Source organism: Lissotriton vulgaris, chromosome 5, assembly GCF_964263255.1.
Source record: "Lissotriton vulgaris chromosome 5, aLisVul1.2, whole genome shotgun sequence".
Classification (NCBI taxonomy): domain Eukaryota; kingdom Metazoa; phylum Chordata; class Amphibia; order Caudata; family Salamandridae; genus Lissotriton; species Lissotriton vulgaris.
The window spans coordinates 1,466,000,507-1,466,023,126 of record NC_141693.1 but is presented as its reverse complement, the minus strand read 5'-3'; the positions used below and the strand labels follow the sequence as shown (position 1 = coordinate 1,466,023,126).

General features: G+C 46.3%; 1 protein-coding gene across 1 annotated transcript in view; it reads right to left on the bottom strand.

Annotated features, from left to right (window-relative positions):
- The window catches only part of AVPR1B (arginine vasopressin receptor 1B), a 91,134-nt gene extending 70,485 nt beyond the window's left edge, over positions 1-20,649 (bottom strand). The window contains exon 1 of the mRNA XM_086920375.1: positions 19,646-20,649. Within this exon, the coding sequence (XP_086776501.1) occupies positions 19,646-20,579 (934 nt within the window). The 5' untranslated portion in view covers positions 20,580-20,649. The remainder of the gene's footprint in view (positions 1-19,645) is intronic.
- Between the last annotated feature and the right edge of the window lie 1,971 nt (positions 20,650-22,620).

The window sequence follows — 22,620 nt, the reverse complement described above, 5'->3', positions numbered from 1 at the left end:
CCACATCTCTAGAGAGCAGGAGAGTGCAGCAGGTGTGAGAGGGTGAGTGGGTGTGTGAGGGTGTGGGTGTGTGAGGGTGAGTGAGGGTGTTTGAGGGTGTGTGAGGGTGAGTGAGGGTGTGTGAGGTGGTGAGGGTGAGGCATTAGTTAAGCATTGCTACCCGTCTCTTTAAGCTGGTCTGTCATTCCCTGTAGCCTGAAAGTCATATGATGCATTTGTTGTCATGACAACAAGCCCTGCTTACTTAGCTATGCCGAGTAAAATCCATCGCAAGAAGCCAGCTTGTTAAACCTCACCATAGCAAATGGAAACGTTGAAAATGCGGTTTTAAAACAAATACTTCAAAATTCCATTTGTGAGGATATACGGGCTAGGTCATAAAAAATAAAGACGGCACCATTTTGATTGCATAAATGCAAATGTGCTGTATTGTACTACTGCAGGTACCACTGTGAGTGTCTGCTGATGTTGCAGACATCGATCAGTCTATTTTCTGATAACGTTTAGAGTACTACACAAGCACGCATCCTTAACGCACATGGACACGTTTCTAGTCCACGAGCATCCACGCGGACCCCGAGAAGCGCCACTGCGTCTGGTTAAAAGGAAAAAAACGTAAGGATGGCATCTGTCTAAAAGAACTAATGTCTACAGTTCCACAAGGCCGGCTGTTCATTGCTGAAGCGCCCGCGAGGGAGCAGGCCAGCGCCAGCCCCGGCACGCGCACGAGGACCTGTGAGGACATGTTCGCCATTGGCTGCGCTCGCACCTGAATGCCCTGTAGTACTACCGGTGTCAATGCCGCGCGCTCCCCGAGGGAGTGTCGGAGCTCTTCACGCATGGAAGGCGGACTACTCAAGCGCACGCATTATCTAATGCAGCGCGAATTATTAAATAATGCGTAGCCTTCCTCAAGGAGGTTTGTTATTTAAATGAAGCAATATATTAATATTCACTACATCGATAGGAATAACATAACATTCAATACTTACACAGTAGCAACCAGACAACACATGCACAAAAGATACAAACACATTTCCAAACAGAAACAAGCAGTGGGCCGGAAAGTGAAGGGTGCGGGGCGTCGGAGAACCTCGAGGAGGGAAGGCAGATAAGGGGAGGGGGGAGGAGAAATGCGACACGGCGGGCAGGGGAGGGGGCGGAGCGGGGAGAGGGAACAGACGGAGGGAAGCCAGATAAGGGGAGGGGGGAGGAGAAATGCGACACGGCGGGCAGGGGAGGGGGCGGAGCGGGGGCCTGGAGTGCGAGGGGCTTTAACATATGGCTGGGGAGTTGCAAAGACCGTAAGACGGCGGGCAGGGGAGGGGGCGGAGCGGGGAGAGGGGAGAGGTGCGACACGGCAGGCAGGGGAGGAGAGTAGGAGGAGGAGGGGGGAGGAGAGTAGGGGAGGCACGGCCTAGCGGCCGTGCAATCAAGAAGTGAGGGGGCGGAGCTGGGGGAGGCAGTGGGAGAGAGAGTAGGCAAGGCAGGCGGCTGGGGGCATGTGCACACGCTTTTAAGCTCAATGCGCATGCGCATTGAGCTTAAATTTCTCGTGCACTGCAAGGAATCGCCACGATTCCTTGCAAGTTGGTTCAAGAGTGGATAAGCCCCCATAGTGTCGCAAGCTCGATGCGCATGCGCATCGACAGGCGAGACCTAAAAAGAGGTTAAATCATTTTGATAACTTGAAAAAGTTATGAAATTCCTAATGAATGGCTGTTCATAGATTCAGAAAGAATCAAACAAAGTCTCAGAATAATTTTGTACTATCAATCAACAAGATTAAATTGTCGTGTTTGACTGAAAATTGGATTATTATTTATTTCAAAATGATTCATGTACAAGTCAAGAGTCTGTCTTCCACAACACGGTGTTTCTGTCACTAAACCTTTCCCCATTCCACTTTTTTATCGTCTATTTAAGTTCTTCTGTAATAGTGAGCAATGCATGGCTTTGATCCCTGCACCTCCTGCAGGGGCCAGATAAGTAGGACGGTCCATCATCTCTGTCCTGGAATCACCAACTTTATATAAGAGATCCCTGTATTACCAGAGGTGAGTGGGTCTTAGAGCTGCTCTTATTTTAGAATACGTCAGGGCAAAAGGAGGTGGAAGAGAGAGAATGGAGGAGTAGACCATCTCTTGTCAGGTGACAACTCAGGAGAACCACCAAACAGAATTGTGTAGCCTCCTCTTAAAAAAAGAACAACCCCAAGGTATAATCTGTAACAGTACCCCCAAGGCCATATTGGTAAAATCAGATGGTCCCTCTACCTAAATCAAGCCTATTTTCCCCATTATTATGTCACAATAGTAACGACAACATATCATCCTGCAAAATATCACCACAATAAATATTGTGAAGTGTGAATGTAAACATGAATTTTCGATTCTTAACTCCACATATACCTGGCAGATATGTGTTCAAGATACACAGATGTGCATAGATCGATGCTTGCCTATATATACTTACCTTTAATAATACTGTTTTAGTCAATATCCTGGATATAACATTTTAGCAGGTTGCTATTTAAAACTCCGTATAGTAACATAGTACAATGTGTACCTGCATGACAGGTCGTTTGTGCCATGCAACAATGTTCTAAAGGGCACAAATAGAAAGGAAAACAATCTGATTCATCTTAAAATGCTGCATGTATGAATTGTACACATAATTGAATTACTGATAAAAGAAAAAGAAGAAAGAAGAAAGAATATGGCCAAACATAGTCCAAAAATCAGATATAGTCAAATCAATGTATGTAGCGTTAAGAGCAGCATTACAGCCTCACGTATAGATTGTAGAGCTGCTTAATGTGCAATGTGAACACACATTGCTCGTGGGATTCACGTGAACGGCGCAATGTGAAACACATGAAAAGTTGAAAACAAGGTGACAGCGAAAAGAAACAGATGATCAAATATTGTGCCTTAATGTAAATAAACGGTACAAAAGGGGGTGGTGATGGACGGAGCATCTGAATCAATCAAACACTCAGACCCAGTCAAAATATCTGGGTTTAATCCATCACCGTTCTTTAGCCCACTCTGCCACCCCAGTTCAGACATGGCTATGTGCAAATCAGTCTGACCCTGTGCTTCATGGGAACAGTCCACTGGGTATGAGTGTTCTGTTTAATTCAGATACTCTGTCCATCACCACCCACTTTACTGAATCGTTTTGTCCACCATAAGCATGGAAGGGTATGCTCAGATGTGAGTCCCTTGCTCATTGCACCATCAGGATTCAAGCAAGCCGGGCCGAAGACGGCTGTAATGCCAGAAACCGGTCCCCGTAAGCTTGTTTCCTTCCCAGTAAAAGAATTGGCTTGGTAGTTTGGTCTGCCCTGTTCCCATGATGCACTGGGCCAGGGACAGACTAATTTGCATGTAGCCAGGTTCTGAGCTGGGATGGTGCAGTGAGCTAAAAAACGGTGATGGATCAAGCCCTGATCTGTTGACTGGGTATGAGTTTCTGTTTAATTCAGATACTCTGTCCATCACCATCCCCTTTACTGAATCGTTTTGTCCATCATAAGCGTGGAAGGGTATGCTCAGATGTGAGTCCCTTGCTCATTGCACCATCAGGATTCAAGCAAGCCGGGCCGAAGACGGCTGTAATGCCAGAAACCGGTCCCCGGAAGCTTGTTTCCTTCCCAGTAAAAGAATTGGCTTGGTAGTTTGGTCTGCCCTGTTCCCATGATGCACTGGGCCAGGGACAGACTAATTTGCATGTAGCCAGGTTCTGAGCTGGGATGGTGCAGTGAGCTAAAAAACGGTGATGGATCAAGCCCTGACCTGTTGACTGGGTATGAGTGTTCTGTTTAATTCAGATACTCTGTCCATCACCACCCCCTTTACTGCATCGTTTTGTCCACCATAAGTGTGGAAGGGTATGCTCAGATGTGAGTCCCTTGCTCATTGCACCATCAGGATTCAAGCAAGCCGGGCCGAAGACGGCTGTAATGCCAGAAACCGGTCCCCGGAAGCTTGTTTCCTTCCCAGTAAAAGAATTGGCTTGGTAGTTTGGTCTGCCCTGTTCCCATGATGCACTGGGCCAGGGACAGACTAATTTGCATGTAGCCAGGTTCTGAGCTGGGATGGTGCAGTGAGCTAAAAAACGGTGATGGATCAAGCTCTGATCTGTTGACTGGGTATGAGTGTTCTGTTTAATTCAGATACTCTGTCCATCACCACCCCCTTTACTGAATCGTTTTGTCCACCATAAGCGTGGAAGGGTATGCTCAGATGTGAGTCCCTTGCTCATTGCGCCATCAGGATTCAAGCAAGCCGGGCCGAAGACGGCTGTAATGCCAGAAACCAGTCCCCGGAAGCTTGTTTCCTTCCCAGTAAAAGAATTGGCTTGGTAGTTTGGTCTGCCCTGTTTCCATGATGCACTGGGCCAGGGACAGACTAATTTGCTTGTAGCCAGGTTCTGAGCTGGGATGGTGCAGTGAGCTAAAAAACGGTGATGGATCAAGCCCTGATCTGTTGACTGGGTATGAGTGTTCTGTTTAATTCAGATACTCTGTCCATCACCATTCCCTTTACTGAATCGTTTTGTCCACCATAAGCGTGGAAGGGTATGCTCAGATGTGAGTCCCTTGCTCATTGCACCATCAGGATTCAAGCAAGCCGGGCCGAAGACGGCTGTAATGTTAGAAACCGGTCCCCGAAAGCTTGTTTCCTTCCCAGTAAAAGAATTGGCTTGGTAGTTTGGTCTGCCCTGTTCCCATGATGCACTGGGCCAGGGACAGACTAATTTGCATGTAGCCAAGTTCTGAGCTGGGATGGTGCAGTGAGCTAAAAAACGGTGATGGATCAAGCCCTGATCTGTTGACTGGGTATGAGTGTTCTGTTTAATTCAGATACTCTGTCCATCACCATCCCCTTTACTGAATCGTTTTGTCCACCATAAGCGTGGAAGGGTATGCTCAGATGTGAGTCCCTTGCTCATTGCGCCATCAGGATTCAAGCAAGCCGGGCCGAAGACGGCTGTAATGCCAGAAACAGGTCCCCGGAAGCTTGTTTCCTTCCCAGTAAAAGAATTGGCTTGGTAGTTTGGTCTGCCCTGTTCCCATGATGCACTGGGCCAGGGACATGCTAATTTGCATATAGCCAGGTTCTGAGCTGGGATGGTGCAGTGAGCTAAAAAATGGTGATGGATCAAGCCCTTATCTGTTGACTGGGTATGAGTGTTCTGTTTAATTCAGATACTCTGTCCATCACCACCCCCTTTACTGAATACTAGGGACCTCTAGCAGCAGTTTGCGGTACTGCACCTAGACATTCAGTGCTAGTGTCATGCTCACTAAGGACCTCTAAGAGCAGCTTGCGATACTGCACCGATTCATTCAATTCTGGTGCCTTGCTCACTAGGGACCTCTAGGAGCAGCTTGCGGTAATGCACTGAGACATACAATGCTGGTCCGTGGCTCACTACGCAAGCATTTGCAATGCACTAGGTCTCGCATTATTGAAAGTATGAGCTATTGGCGTTGCATTATTATTTGCAAAGCCAACACCTCAAACTATCAGTAATGCGAGACCTATTGCATTGCAAATGATTGTTTAGATCCAGCCTGGGCAGCACATGCGGTCTCTGCAAGGCATGTTATATTGAAGTACGGACTTGAAGCTCCGCCCACATTTTTGATTGGCTTGTGTCATTGTCCATTGTCCTTCCTTAGTATCGCCTTATCTTATTTTGTAACCTCCTATGGCTACACCCCCTGTTACGTGTGTTGTAGCTCGGTAGGCTTTAATTACAGCCTCCAAGGACTATTTTCTCAAATAGCTTTGTCCTGCCTGGCAGGACACCCATCTCCTAACGCTTTTTATTTTAATTTTTATAGCACTCATTTGCAATGCAATAGGTCTCGCATTTGTGTAAGTTTAAGCTACAGACAATGCCTTTTATTTATCTGTTTTTAAAAACGGCACATAAAAAAAGGCATTGTCATTTACATTACTAATAGCTCAAACTCTCATAAATGTGAGACCTATTGCATTGCAAATGCTTGTTTCTTTTAGTCTTTTACTCCACAGGTAGAAGCATTCTTCTACCATGAAGAAACATCTTGTCCTACAACCCAAAGAAGTTTGGATATGTTCTGTTCCATTTATCGCCCTCAACACAGATTTTCTCTAGCCCTTTACTGGAGCAAATCTATGCCTGTTCCCAGGACGAGAAAGGGTCAGAGCGAAGTTTGTGAATGCCCATAATGTATGCATTTTGGCAGTTCATGAAATCACAAAACAAACCAAGCCTCAATCCACCCACTCCCTACCCTGTACATGGACTTGAAGCAGTTTAATTTTGGCTCCACCCTTTCATGATTGATTAGGTCACATATATGACAGAAGGACAGAAGGACAGAAGGAGAGACCTATAGTCCAAATCTGAAACTGATAAAGATCTTAAGGAACACCAAAGGTGGAATAGTGATGAAAGTAAACATCAGGTAAAGGGAACCTTACCTACTCTGTCCTGTCTCGACGGTTTTCTAATTCTCAAGTCATTCAGGATCACACATATATAGTTTTGATAAACATGTATACACAGCTTTTCTTTATGTGGCCAATCTAAGGACATACATGTATACAATTCTGCTGCATGCATTAGGGGCCAGGCACCGGCCTGGGGAGCTGTGGCACTGTTGGCGATGCAGATGCAAGCCATCTTGGGCCTCGGACAGATTACACCTGGGTCGGGCTACGGATGGTCTCAGTAGGGAATGGCCTTTACAATGCGGCCCTAAGCATGCATGCTTTTTCCCCCGCAAGCTGAACAACGCTTGCCTTAACCATGCATATGCCTTAATCAGGTCTATATGTGTAGTTAAATGCAGGCAGCGTTCTAGCTGTCTGAGTGGATAGGTGCGGAGAGGAACCGGAACGCATGCATCAGGAAGGACCGGGATCCAGCTTGGTAAGTTGGGCTGGTGGAGGTGGGGGTACGTTTTTTGGTGTGGTGGAGGTTTTAGGGCTCAGGGTGGGGGCTGGGGTCGAGGTCGTTTTTAGGACACGGGGCGTGTTTTAGGGCTCAGGGCAGGGGGAAGGGGCAGTTTTCAGTGCTGGGGGACAGCTTTTAGGGGTCAGGGCAGTGGTGCTGGGGTCGGGTAGTTTTCTTGAGCTATGGGGCTGGGTTTTAGGGCAAAAGATTGGGGTTGGGTAGTTAATATAGCTGGGGCCGATAGATTACATTGCAGGAGGGCCATATTGGGCTCAGGGCAGGGGGGTCTGGCGTGGGATCTTTACCACACATATACCCTTAACAATCATACATTTACAATGAAATTTGTTGTAAAGGCATGCAGGGTAAAGACGCAGTTGTGGTAACGACCTCATGGTTAAGAAATGCATGGTTTAGGCATGCGTGGTTGTGGCATACAACATCACGGCAGTCGCTACCTTGATCTGTACCCAGGACAATGCAGCCCAGGTCAGGTCTGTAACAAACCCCAGTTGCGGCCCTTCTCCGGGCCTAATGCAAGCATGCAGCGGAGCCCGTGTTAGGGCCTACAGCAATTATGTAGTTACAGAACCAACTGGGATGATGAGGAAAGCATTGGGGTTCCCATCAGGAACTGGGATTAAAGACGAGGGGCCTCCCTAGTTTTCTCTTGTATGGTCAGTGGAAATCCCCCAGCCAAATGGAATACTCTGGTCTTTCTCCTCCTGGACAGTTTCCCCTCATTCAGGGCCAGGCAGACTCCATCCTCTCTCGGCAGGCAAACTTCTAGGTGATTCATGGGACACCCACAGCTCCGCTAAACACAGTCTTTGTGTAGAGTGATGCTTCTCACAGCAGGTAGCACGGTGGCTCTCTTCAACCTGGAACGTCCAAACTATAGGCGAAAGGAGGTGTGAGATTTCTGCACCTGGTTGTCCGCATCTCAAGTGAACAAGTAATCAGGGAAAAACAAAATGACGAGCCTCACCAATAGACTTTCTCACCTCACACAACAGAGACTGCAGTCCCATAATTCACTTCAACCATCCACCAAATGGCACTGCTCAGTAAGACTAATCCGTAACACCTTGCTAACAAAGATTTCATGAAATTCATAACAGCATCCCTGTCTCCTTCCTCCTCACTTCAGTGTCTGGATCGCCCCACTCAACGTCAGGAATGCAGGTAATACACTTCCAGTGTCTCCAAGTAGAATCCTCATCCTCCATCTTATACTAAGCCCTCTGGCCTCCATTACTAAGGCTCATTCAACTTAGCATCACAAATGTGCTAACCACAGTATACATCTATACCTACTTGACACGCATAGAATGTCAGTGCAAGGTAATAGGCATACACATAATAGCAGAACTTTATTCAGATATGCCAGTAGGCCTCTAGCACCAGTCTCACATGTAATAAGCAATGGCAAAGCCATTAGGTCTCGCCTTTAGGACCTTCTGGCTTTGCCAATGCTGTTTGAAGATGCTCTACAGCATCAGTCAAAATAAAACAAAAGGCATGAGAACATGGTTGATGCTGGCAGCAGTGTATTTCATAGAACGCATGATTGATGACGTCTGTGTGGGTATGCGTCACCATACATGCACCTACTTTGTCAATGATGCAGGTGCCTTTTTTTATTTACTAATCCAAGGTGAACAGTAAATAAGAAAATGAAATGTAACTGAAAGAAAGAGCTTTTTGGAAGGTGGAGCAGCACAACAGCAATATGATGATGGACCCTCCAACATTTTTTCCTTTAAAAAAAGAATGTCAAGGGGCTAGGGTGCAATAGAGGAGCAGGTGAGGGAGAAACAGGCAAAGGAAGCTGGACTGGGCAAGGCTAAAAAAAGAGACAAAAACAAAGCAATGGAGGGTTGTGGAATGCAGTGGATGGGAAAGGTGGAAGGGATGAGGGAACAACACAGAGAACACCGTAGGGAAAGCATTGGTGTTTGGAGGAGGGAAGCAGCACACGAGGGAGGGAACTAGACTACATATGCACTCTCAAGGAGTGCTCAAAGATATTTTTTTTTAACTTCCATAAATGGGAGAAGTGGAAGGATACAATCATCCAATTAAAAGATGTCAAATAACTTGCTTCAGTGGGAGTGGGGAGACAAACAACAGAAGAACCGGTTGGACAAAGAAAGACATTGAATAAAAAAGTAGCAAATAGGAGTTGCTACAAAATCAACCAGTGGAAAGCAATGGGTTAGGCCAAAGGGTACTCTAAGTTTTAGGTATAGTCCACAATATGCTTTTGCCTACCAGACATTTAAAAGTGGTCTGGTAGGTGGGACTTGAAAACCTCAGGTCACACTATTGATTCCCTTTAAAAACACCTAATGCAGCTACCACTGCTTTATGTGCTAGTCCCAGAACAGAGACGGTAACCCACTACCTGCAATAAAAGCGCGTTTGGTGCACCTTTCCGTGTCACAGGAGAAATCCAGGACTTCACACTGTCAGTGATAGGATTAGACCTCTGTACACAAGCTTAGATTAGTGTGAAGTCAGGGCCAAAATAAAAAAGTCATGTTACCAACTATACACTTAGTTGGGCACTCAGGGCAGGGAAACATACCTTTATACCATACATTGTCTCTCCTAATGTAAACGATTATGAGGCTCACTTTGAGTGGGCAGTAATGGGGCATCTGCCAAACATTTTCCAGATGTCACATACCCCTCACCCTTTTCCCCCCACCTCTTTTAGAGACAGGGAAGCTGTGTTGTTTCTGATGGAGGATCATCCTCTGGCTCTGCTATTAGAAACCTTGTGCCAATGGCCTTCTACCACATGATCATTAGATTTGAAGCATCAGAGGACCCTCCCTATTTAGAGTGGTGCCCTACCAATGCTAGATTTCTTACGCCTGCACTGGCCATGCCGGGCACCAGGTGTTTTTCCGGGGAGTTGGCCAGGTAGATGCTGTTTTCTTGCTAGGGGCTTGGACGGCTGTCTCTCCTACCAGCAGTGATCTAGTGTTTCACAAAGAAACACAAAACAAATGGGTTTAAAGTGTGCTGGTCAAACTATGCTCAGTTCAAAACTTTGTTTTCGCATATGCTTGGTTACTGTCTGAGGGGGTGAGGGGTCTACTGTCACTTGGTTCAAAGAGTCCAGGACATATATGAGTAAGACACTTCAAAATTCAAAACGGTGTATTTCTTTATAAGGTTGCTATTCCAAATGCATTTCAGATCAGTATATTAACTTATACCATTGAATTGAGTGACAATTGTTAGAAGTGATTGTAATCATGAACAGAGAAACATTCATGCCCCTCTGCTGCCATAATGACGGTTCTATTAGTGAGCCAAGGGGGAAGTTGGGTGTCTTTTAAATCCTATATGTGGTTACTATGCATGAAGTAGCAGTACAGTCTTGTTGTTTTGCAGCACAGTCCCTCACATGATGTATTTAAGTGTGCTCTCGTGATGATGAATGAAAATAGGGCACTATGGAAAATAGTAATTACTTAGGATCACATAATGTGGTCATGTGGAAGTCGGGTCTGATTATGGTTTCCTGTTTTCACTTTGAACAATATCTCTTTCTCTCTTGCATTTAGGTCTAGGCACAATAGTTTGTGTTTCATTCTTTATAGTGCTAAATAACTGCACTTTGTTAAATACACCTGGGCTATGCACGTTTCGTAAAAATTAGTGGTGGTAGTGTTGGGGTGGGGATGATGTTTTAATGTAAAAGCTAAAATGCAGACCATAACACCCACCCTTGATCAATGCATTCAGGCCATTTGTTCCAAGTAGCTAAAAATCTTTATTAATTGTCATTCATCGTTGAATTTTTTCATCCACCCGCACCTCACCCATTCAGTTATTCATGTATTCATTGAGCCATGCAAACATGTCTCCATTCTTCATGTATACATTCAAAGATTGGACACGGTTCTATAATAAAAAAGTGTTTTATATAAAACACAATATTTGCAATTTTTTTCAAACATTTCTTGAGAGGAGAACCTCAACCTCTTTTTAATCCCTTCACTGCTGGCCTTTCCCTCCCCCTGTTAAGGCTTTTTTGGGCTATTTGGGGTTGTTTGTGCTTCAGCCCCTGTAACATTTTGTCCACATAAGGTATCCATGCCAAATTTGCATCCTTTACTTCCAAAATCTTAAGGATTCGAAAGGTACCCAGGGTTTGTGGATTTCCCTGGAGGGAACAAAGAAATTTGCCAAAATACAGGTCATTTTTGTTTTGTTTTGGAAAAAGGGAAAAAAGTGTTGCAGAAGGAAGTATCTGTTTTTTTCCCTGCAAAAAGGTATCAACAAAGGGTTTGTGATGCTAAATTCACCATCTTCCCAGCTTTCAGGAACAGGCGGACTATTGTCAGAAAAACAAACGTTTCTACATAGTTTTGGCATTTTACTGGGACATAGCCTATAATGGATCCCAGAAAACTATACATTTCTGAAATGTAGGCCAAATTTTGAATTCAGCAAGGGGTCATTTGTGTAGATCCTTGAAGGTTTTTCGATAGAAACTAACAATTGAAATGAACAAATATTGAAACTGAGATGAAAAAAACAGCCAATTATGCCCATTTTTTTACCTGTAACTTCTTCTAAGTATGGCAAGTTTTTTAAAAACAATATACAGTTATGTCTGCTGGGTGGTTCTGTTTGCGGGGATATATAGGAATTGTGGGTTCACCAAGAAACCGAGGTACCCAGAGCAAACCTATACATTTTTTTTAACTAGACACCCAGGGGAATCCAAGATGGGGTAACGTGTGTGGCGCTCACTCGTTTCTGTTACCTAGAATCCCTTGCAAACCTCAAACTTTGTCAAAAGAAACACATTTTACTCACATTTCTGTGATGGAAAGTTCTGGAACCGGTAGGGAGCCACAAACGTCCACCACCCAGCATTCCCCAAAGTCTCTTGATAAAAATAGTGCCTCACTTGTGTGGGTAGGCCTTGTGCCTGCGACAGGAAACGGCCAAAAACGTACTGTGGAGACTTCAACAAATTTTGATTACAAAAAGACCTTATTTTGCGAGGGAGTCACCTGCGTTTTTGACCGGGCTCAGCGGCCATCTAATACCTGCAACAGGAAACGGCCCAAAACACAACGTGGACACATCACGTTTTTCCAGTGAAAACTGCCCCTTTTATCGTAATGTGCCTAGCTGTGGATTTTGCACCCTAGCTCTGCCGGCACCTAAGAAAACCTAGAACACCTATACATTTTTGAAAGCTAGACAGCCTGGGGAATCCAGGATGGGGTGACTTCTGTGGCTCTCACCAGGTTCAGTTACCCAGAATCCCTTGCAAGTCTCAAACTTTGTAAAAATAAAACACATTATACTCAAATTTCTGTGATGGGAAGTTCTGGAATCTAAGGGGGCAACAAACTTCCGCCTACCCAGCATTCCCCCAAGTCTCTGGATCAAAATGGTACCTATATTGAGCGAGTAGGCCTAGTGCCCACGACAGGAAATGGCCTAAAAAGTACTGTGGAGACTTAAAAAATTATACAGGCTCAGCTGCCATCTAGGCAAACCTACCAAGCACAGACAGTTCTGAAACCTAGACACCCAGGGGAGTCCAGGGAGGTGTGACTTGCATGGATCCTGCAGCGTTTTCCTACGCAGAATCCTCTTCAAACCACAAATTTAGCTGAAAAAAATAAAATAAATGTCTCACATTTCTGTGTGGGAAAGTGTCAGGATCAATGGGCTGACAGAAATTTCCTAACACCCAGCATTCCCTCAGGTTGTTAGGTTCCACACCTCCCTGGACCCCTCAGTGTATCTAGTTTTAATAAATGACCTCCACCCCTATGTATAAAAAATAATAATAATAATAATGCCTAGTGGGCTTTTTTGTCCCTCCCCCGGAGCAGATCATGGGCTATTGCCCATATCTGCCTCCTGGGGGGGAAGGGAGGTGAAAGTCTGTTACATTATTTAAGGGATGGGTCATTGGAATACCCATTCTGGGCAGCCCCACACTTAGGTATAAAAAGAAACCTAATCCCTGGTGCCTAGTGGGCTTTCTGTCCCCCCTGGGGGCAGATCAGGGGCTTCCGCCCCATATACCCCCAAGGGGGCAGAAAGACTGAATCTGCCATTTCAAAATGGGGGAGCAAAGGCCATTGCCCAAGGGGCCACTCCCCCCTACCGGTACCTAGTGGGTGGATCCCTACTTGGAGGTCGCCCCCCTGTGGCGACCCCAGGCAGAGATCCACTAAGAAGGGGTACCATTAGAAAGAGGAGATTCTCCACTTTCCAATGATATCCCTCCCATGTGTTTTACAGCAAAGGGATGTCGCACTAGCGTGCACATGAGCACTGATTTTTCAGTGGATTTATACATTTTTAATGTTATTTTCTAACTATAACATCCATGTAACCTTTGTGGGTTTTTTTGTGAAATTCTACCATTTTTAACTGTTATTTCTAAGCTATAACGTCCCAGGAACCTCTGTTTTTTAGTGAATTTTAAAGGTTTTTAAAATTGTAATTCCTATATGTAGCCTGTAACCTTTGAGAGTGGATATGTGAGGGGCTGTATAGATCAGTGAGTGGGTGTGGGAGTGGCTCTATAGGTCTGTGAGTGGGTGTGTGAGTGGTTTTGTAAGTGTGTGAGTGGCTGTATGGGCCGGTGAGTGGCTGTGTGAATGGCTGCATGGTTCTGTGAGTGGGAGTGTGAGTAGCTGTATGGGTGGGTGACTGGGTGTGTGAGTGGCTGTATGGGTCTGTGAGTGGGAGAGTGAATAAGCTGTGTGGGTGTGGGCCTGGATTTCTGAGTGGCTGTATGGGTCTGTGGCTGGGTGTGTGATTAACTATATGGGTCTGTGAATGGGTGTGTGAGTGGCTGTATGGATCTGTAAGTGGGTGTGCGGGTGCCTTTATGGGTGTGTGAGAGAGTGTGTAAATAGTTTTCTCGGTGTGTGACTAGTTTTATGTGTGAGTGGTTATGTGGGTGTGTGAATGGGTGTATGAGTGGCAGTATTGGTATGTGAGTGGGTGTGTTAGTGGTTTTGTGGATATGTGAGTGACTGTATGGGTGTGTGAGTGGGTGTCTGAGTGTCTGAGTGAGTAGGGGCCTGAATGTCTGTGTGGGTGTGTCAGTGGTTGTGTGAGTGACTGTGCCACAATGGAACCTCACCTTCCTCTTTATCCAACAAGAGACCACAGTTCTGCACAAAATATCCACCCAACTAGAGTACTTTCTACTGCTTGATTACTAAGTGATACCTCCTTGGGTAATTGTCCAGTATGTATTCTACACTACATCTGTGTGCGTTTCAGTAATGTGATTGTTCCTTGTGTCTCTTCATCCGTAAATCTGTGATAACATGAATCCTCCTATAGTGAAGAGAACGAGACTACAAAGAGGTAAATATCCACCAAACAAGGGTTTTTCCTATTAACTAGATGAAGTACATGCTTCTTTGTTTGGTTGAGATGTCCTCATATTCCTCAGCATCAAGAATGTGTCACTAAAATCAGCAGGAAAAGTTCTGGGGTGCCTTCCGGTAAGCTGTCCACCATCCTGTCAAAAGGCGAGAAGACCTTTGTATACTACTAAGTTGGATGGGACGGGGCCAAAAGGATGGATCTCCCAGGTGATTTGCACACTTGTAGCAATTTAAAGAGAGAACCATGCACTCTGCTCTCACCAGGACAGGCTAGGAAACAAACAACTGCACAGTCGCTACAGATTGCACCCCAATAGATCAACGATGCATTCACCGCCACAAAGGATTTCAGATCATCTTTCAATGTGGGATTGCCGAGAAATCACACTTTCTTTGCATTCGCAAAGCCCAGAAAATTAGGATAATTTGTCCTTTACAGAACTGAAGATTCAATTGGGACAACTGTTATGTTTGGATTTGTACGTGCTTCCCGTTGACGTTTAATTTCTGTGAAATGAACATCAGGGCCAGAACAGAGCCTCACATTACTGTTTATCCAACAAGAGTTCACAGTTTTTCACAAAATGTCTACCCAACTGGAGTACTTTCTACTGTATAGTTAGTAAGTGCTCCCTAGTTGAGTAAATGTCTTGCGTGATTTCTACATGACAGCTGCGTAATGGATCACAAGGAAATGTCCCCAGTGACCTTGTGTGCGTTGCTACAATGTGATTGTTCCTCATGCGTATTTATCCAGAAATCTGTGGTGACATGAATCATCCTATAGAGAAGACAACCAAACTACAAAGAGGTAAATCTCCACCATACAAAGGGTACTACCTCTCAACTATATGAAGTAATAGCCTCTTTGTTTTTGTGGAGATGTCCACGTATTCCTCGGCATCAAGAATGCATCACTAAAATCTGCGTGCAATGCACTGTGGGTCCTTTTGTTAAGCTGTCCATCATCCTGGTAAAAGGCTGAAAAACCAGTGAATACTACGAAGGTGGATGGGGCGGGGGCAAACAGACCAGATCTTCAGGTGATTTGCACATTTGCACTTTTGTAATTTAAAGTGAGAGCCATTGACTCTGCTCTCCACAGGAGAGGCGAAGCCCAGGTTCCTTTATAGAAGGGGCAGGGGGGTGTGCGTTGCTCTTCCCGGGCTGATTACAGTCCCGGGGACTCCATCCCCCAGGGCCTGGCCTCTTCAATCTGGGTGCCCTGAAGTCCACCCAGGGCACCCAGTCTCCAGCGATGGGGACCGTGGGGGGAGCCTCAATGCCCCTGCAGTCCCTCCCGGCTCCCTGTCTCCAACGGGAGCCAGCATCCCTCTCCACCCCATGCCTCTAGTGGCAGCTGGCATTCCTCCCACACGTAAGGAGCAGCCAAAAATGCTGCTCCCTGATTGTGGGAGCTAATCTTTCAACTGTTTTCCAGCCCAAAACAGATAAAAAGTCTGCTACCAGTGAGCAGGAGCAGTTTTCCTGCACCCGCCCGCTAGGCGCGGACTTACTATATGCTCTTGCTTGGTGAGAGCTGTCAAAGCTCTCGCCGAGCAAAAGCATACTGCTATCTCCCTATCTTTTGATCAAGACTGTATAGCTTGGAATTCTCTTAATAAATAGTCTCCCCTTCTATATGTTATTTTGGTTCTAAAAAAAAGGGGTCTTCATGGTCTTGATTAGAAATTGTGATGTCTTTATAATATCTGTTCAAATTAAAAAGAATGTTTTTCACTTAAATCCATCTCTGTCTTTTGCCAGTGATACTTTGCTATAATTTGGATGAATGTTGACTTATAAAGGTTATACATAAGAAGGGGTATAACTTTAGAGTGCCGGGGTACTTGTATATTATATTGCTATCTCCCTTTGGTGGGCACCTCAGACGATAGCTAGAGCCAGCCCGGGGGGGGGGGGGGGGGGCGGTCTCCAGGGCCATTAGTGGCACCCCACCTCCTCTACTTTTCACAAGCCGGTCCCGGAAGGTGGTAGTTAACAGGGCCGTATATGGCCTCAATTTTGATTTCTGGACCGAGGAAGGTGGTTGTCCCCAGGCCCTGGTGGTCCAAGTGGCCCCCTCTTTAAATTCATGATTTAAACCTCGGGGAGGTGGTGGTCCTCGGGGCTCTAAAGAACCACAGGAGTGAGATCCAAGTATTCACCCTCCATATTAGATTTCCAGCCCCGGGGAGGTGGTGGTCCCAGGGTCAAATGAGGCCATGGAGAAAGGTCCCCACGGCCCCCATCCGATATTTTTTTTTTTAAGTCCCAGGGTAGAAACGGTCCCCAGGGATCAAAATGGCCTTATAAGGAGGGCCCTGGGTAACCCCCTCGATTTCTTTTATATTCCCATATACCCCCGGGACCTGGCCCACGCGGGGGCTATACTGTAGACAGGCACGGGAGACAATGCTTGTTTTTTTTTTTCTTTTTGCTGCTTATTCGCGAATCCCTCACAATTTTCACCACATACTTTTTTTTCAAATGCTTTTTGGCACTGGCAGAGTCTCAGGGGTACTCCAGCACCAGGCCTAGGGGGTCAGGGTATTCTTACTGTGCCCCCTTCTCTTATTTCCCCATTTTGTGGGGGGACTCGGCTGAGTCATCCAAGTCTCAAGATGGCTGCCAACACTTACTGGTTGAAGTGTTGACAGCCAAACATATCTCTGCACGAGACTGGGAGGATTCATGGAGGGGTCACGTCCCTAGATAGGCAAATTTGGTTTTCTTTAATAACTCTAAAAAACAGAAGGGATTTACACCAAATACGAACAAGCATTGGCATAGCCAATTGGTCTCGCTTTTGGGACCTTACAAGTATTTGGTTATGCAGCACAATCGCCTTGGTGCAACAACATCAACTGTTGCATGACTAAACACTTATAAGGTTCCAAAGGCAAGAACTATTGGCTATGCGTACCGCAAGCAGGTCAGTTATGTGTCCTGTCATAGCGCTGTGGTACCCCAAGTAGATCAGATCTATGTGCTGTCATAGCGCCTCGGTACCACAAGCAGGTAAAATCTGTGTGCTGTCATAGCGCCTCGGTACTGCAAGCAGGTCAGATCTCTGTGTGGTCATAGCGCCGAGGTACCGCAAGCAGGTCATATCTGAGTCCTGTCGTAGAGCTGAGGTACTGCAAGTAGGTCAGATCTAAGTGCTGTCATAGCGCTGCGGTACCAGGCTGGGAGAGGTGTTGGCTTCATCCAAGATCACAGGCTGCTAGATGCAGATCTCAGCCCAAGATCACACTGAGTGTCAGTTGCATAGAAATGAGAATAAAAATGGCAGTCACAAACACCAAGATCACACACAGCCAGATGAAGATCTCAGCGCAAGATGAGACAGACTGGTAGCTAAATAGAAATAAGTATACCGAATGGGAGTCACAGACACCAAGATCACACACAGCCAGACGCAGATCTCAGCCCAAGATGAGACAGAGTGGCAGCTGAATAGAAGTGAGTATATTCAGTGGGAGTCACACGCACTCAAGATCACACACTGCAAGACCAAGATCAAATATAGTGAGGTAGCTGCACATACACTAAGGTCACACGCTGTGTCAGCTTCACTAATGAATATTGTAAGCTGTACAGATACCAAGAAACAGAGGTGCAAACACCAAGATTACACAGTGTTAGAGCAAAACTGATGTATATCACACATAGCGTCAGCTACATAGAAAACACAAGGACACTCAAAGTAAGGGTCACAAACGCCAAAATCACCCACTGCTGGACGAAGACCGCGTACAGATACCAAGATCACAGATACTGTCAACAGGATAGGATCATAGCGTCAGCTGCACAGAACTCAAGATCAGGCGCAGTATAACGTGCATAGATACCACGAACAGACAGCAACAAACACCAAGATCACACAGTGACAGAGCACACTACAGGCGGATTCAGAGAAACCAGAATCACACACGGTGGGAGAGTCTCATATAGTATCTGTTACACCACTGAGTAAAATTAGGGTAGCTTTGGGAGCTTGCTGGAGGAGACCCTCCATGTTCTCTGAGCGCTAGGCTGGGGAGAGGTGCTGTGTTCATCTAAGATAACAAACTGTTAGACGAATATCATAGAGTGTCAGTGTCACAGACACCAAGATCAAGCATAGGGTCAGCCGCAGTCAACGGTGCTGCAACAACTTCCAGAATGATGGTGCTGCCATTAATGTTAGCGATTGTGAAAATTTTCTTTTTTCTTAAAGGGGGCATTGAAGCAGGTACTCTATACATTAATATTTATTTGACTTTCGTGCCAGTATGTCAGCGATATTTTTTCCGATTAAATTTAAAAAGATTTTATCAAACGTGGTTACATATGCCTCTGATTTAACAATGTACACCAGGCACAGGGCAGTGACCTCCACTCCAGGGAGTGAAGCTGTCCGCAGTACCAGCAGAAGTAGGGCTGCAAAAGCGGCGCAAGCAGATGCTTTTTGCCTTCTACTCTATTGAGTACCCAATCTGAGTTGTAGGTGGAAGGGGAAAGAAAAAACGCTGCAACTGCGACTGAAGACACACGAGTGAGTGGGCGAGGAGAGAGGCGCATTTAAGTGAAAGTGATATCGATCGCGCAGCGTGCCCGCGAGCGATGCACTTAATGAGCCATGACGAGGAAAGCCAGATGGCTGCTGAGCTCGTAACCGCGCGCGTAACCGCAAGCTCTAGCACCAATTACTAAAAAGTCTTGCCAGGGCAGCGCATGCGCTGGCTCAGGCGAGACCTAAAAAGGGCTCCTTCTGGATCAAGATCTAACTTTCTAATAAATTTGGTGAAATTCCATACAGCGGTTCGGCTGTAGTCGTGTTCACATGGGAAATGCACTCTTTGACTTCCTCTCTTTTCCTGTCCCCCAGCTTGACAGATCGCCTTGAAACTTTCCATGCACAATAAGACTCACTAGTACACAATATTTAGAAAATGTCATGAAGATTTGTCAAACAGCACCAAAGATATTTGCGAAAACACTTTTCCCATGCAGACTAGGTCCTAACTATGAGAGAGAGAGAGAGAGAGAGAGAGTGTGTGTGTGTTACCTGTGGACTAGCAGCACTAACTATAGTTCCAATGGCACAATCACTGCTTCTGTAATACATAAAGAGAGGTAGGCGGAGAATAATGATCAGTGCTAGCGAAACTAAAGTTTATTTTTGAAGTACCACAGCATGACCTCCCTCATTGAGCCTTTTTTGCTGTAATATTTTAGATTTCTACTTTTGGTCGCTGGATGTTGTTTAGGGCTCGTGTGTGATGAGCTTTGTTCTGACTTACCTTCGTTAGGGGCGTTCTCATCCCAGACAGACCACATCTGGACACTGAAGAAGGGCGTCCAGCAAAACACATAAGCCAGGACGATGACAAAGGTCATCTTGACTGTTCTGATCTTGGCTCTGGAGATAGTCCTGATGCTGCTCACCCGGGACGGCATACCTTGGCCACGGTAGCATCCATTCTCAGACCTGCCTGTCTGAGTTTTGCCCTTGAGGTTCTTGCAGATCTCATAGGTTATGAGGCTGTAGCAGACGACAAGGACAATGACGGGGATGACGAAGATGGACATAGTGGTCCAGGTTACATAGGCCTTGGCTCCCCAGGTGAAGTGGAACTCTGCCCAGCAGTCGGTGATCCCTGAGCCCTTGCTCACCTCCCTCATAGAGAAAATAAAGATCTGGGGCAGGCTCAGTAGGCTGCTGATCAGCCAGGTGGCTCCAATCATCAGGTAGGCCTGCATGCTGGGCTGCTGAAGAGTCTTCAGAGGGTGGCAGACCGCTATGTACCGGTCTACAGTCATCATGAGGAGCATGTAGGTTGAGGCAAACATACTGAGCACCTGAAAGTATTTGACCACCCGACACAGAAGGTCGGTACCAACGAACCTGAACGTGATATCCCATATCATCTGTGGCAAGACTTGGAAGCCAGCCACCACGAGGTCCGTCAGCCCCAAGTGCATGATGAACAAGTGCATCCTGGTCATCTTCCTTCGGATCCTGTACATGGTGAAGAGGACCACTAAGTTTCCCACCGTGGTGACTGCCAGTATCACTGCCAGTACTGCAATTTCTACCTTGGCTAAAGTTTCATCCCTGGGGTCATCCTGCTCACGAGAAGCTTGGTGTGAGGAGTTTGTGGCTGGAATGGTGGTAACATCATCCATTCTTAGGAAGCCTGTTTGGTTGCTGTATAGATATTTCTCCAGATCCATCCTTTGTGCACTCTGTGGAGAGTTTAGATCTTTAAAGGTATCAGTGTTCCAACAAACGGTCTTTTTACTCTATTTCCTGACTCTGCTGCGAGTCACAGACAAGCATTAGCGGTCTTTCAAGATTCGAAGAAGTAATAGTGCGCCACCCACCTCCGAGGGCCATATGTGGTGAGCTATGAATACCAAGGCAGGTCGCCTCGAATTCTAATGGGGGAGTTCTATGGACCTCCGATGCTTAGCACAGGTCACAGGTATGTTCCCACGTCTAGAGCTGGCCAGGTCTAGAGTCTTATCCTGACCGCTGGTCGGCATTCACTGCCGGGTCGTCCAAAAGGTGCTGATGTGAGCCACTTTACGTCACAAGCTGCCGAGTCCACAACTTTCAAAAAGTGTGGGTCGTGTGAGGCTCGGTACACGCAGTAACCGTTCCGGTGAGATTAGGCGTCTGATATCAAATGGTCCAGCTTGTTGCACGGGCCAGATGGAGAGCAAAAAAGAGCTGGATTTGGCGCCCAGAGTGCCGCTTAGAACACGCAAAAAGTGCAGACACTCGCTGTTTAAAGTGCCTGCATCACCAGTGGAGAAAGAGGTGCCGGTATTTAAAAGCCACAGGGAACCGCTGATCCGGAGAAGGACACCGCAGGAGCATCCCAGGGATGTGTGAAGACGCTGCTGGCCGCCTCCTCGCAGCAGAGCATCCCTGCCGCGCGCTGCTGCTGCGGACACGGCTGCTGCTGAGAGATACCTGATGAGAGGGGAGCTCTGCAGGATTCCTGATCCCTGGCTGGCTCCGCCACTGAGAGGGCTCCAATCAGCGCACCTCTGTGTATACCTGGAGCGCACTCTGACGCCAGGGCTTTGAAGCATAGGCGCCGCCTTTAGAGAGGACCTGTTTTTTATTAACAGAAGTAGCCAGTGTCCCCATGTGATGCTGCTTGAGGCTTGACCCATGCCATGTATGTAACTGGCCCAGTATCGCTAAATTCCCATTGTGAGCTTTATGCATTTACTTGATACTGGTTTATCTTAATCTTTACTTACTGCACACATTCTTCCGGTTTTCTCCTCTTGCTCACTTCTCATTTCTCTCGCGTTTCACTCTGCTCCTCCTCGCTCCTATGTGTTTTCTCTTCCTTCGCCCCCCCCCCCCCTCCCTCACTGTATTTGCCTTTTCCCTTCCATTAGTTTCATGGCATCACTTCTTTTACTTCTGCTCTTTTTCTCGCCCCGCCCCCCTCTCTTTTCCCGCTCTTACCCTTCTTCCAATACCATGTGTGCTGCTCTTTCGCTTTCCATCTTTTTCACTGTCTCTCTAGTTCCTTCTGTATATTCCTTTCTCCTTCTACCTCTTTCGTTCCTATACCAAACTTTTTTATTTCACGTTCATTCATTACCTCTGCATCAGGATGTCTTTTACGTTTGTTGTTCTTCTTCACCTTCTCATTCTCTCTCCTTTACTCCACCTTGATTTCTCTGCCTCCCTCTGGTTTTCTCGTCATTTTTTCTCCTCTTTATTCTTTCTCTTAACGTCTTTCTCTCCACATCTTCCTTTCACTCTCGTCTTTTTACCGTCCAACCCTTTTTTTCTGATGTGGCTTTCTCTGGACGTCCTCTCTTAATTTCTCACTCGTTTCCCATTCTGGTTCCCCCTCACTCGCTTCGCCATCTCCATCGGTCGCAATTTTGTTTCTCGGCCTCACTCTCTCTCTCACACCCTCTCTCCCTTTCTTGTTGTTCTTCGCCTTTTCATTCTTCCTCCTTTCCTCCATCCCTGCCTCTTTTTCTATTTCACTCAGTCTCGCGCTCTCCCATTTTTCCCCAGCGAGAGCCTCCCTTTGTCTATTCATTCTCCCCCTATCTCGCCATTCTTTGATCTGTCTCTTAGCCTCCTAATCCTCCCTCTTTCACTCTCCCTTTATCTTTCTCAACATTCTTTTCACTCTCTTTTTCGATCGCATTCTCTTTGTTTCTTCTCTCTCACTCTCGATTTCTGCCCCCTTTTCTTCTTTTAGTTTATTATTCCATTTCTCTGCTGCTCTTT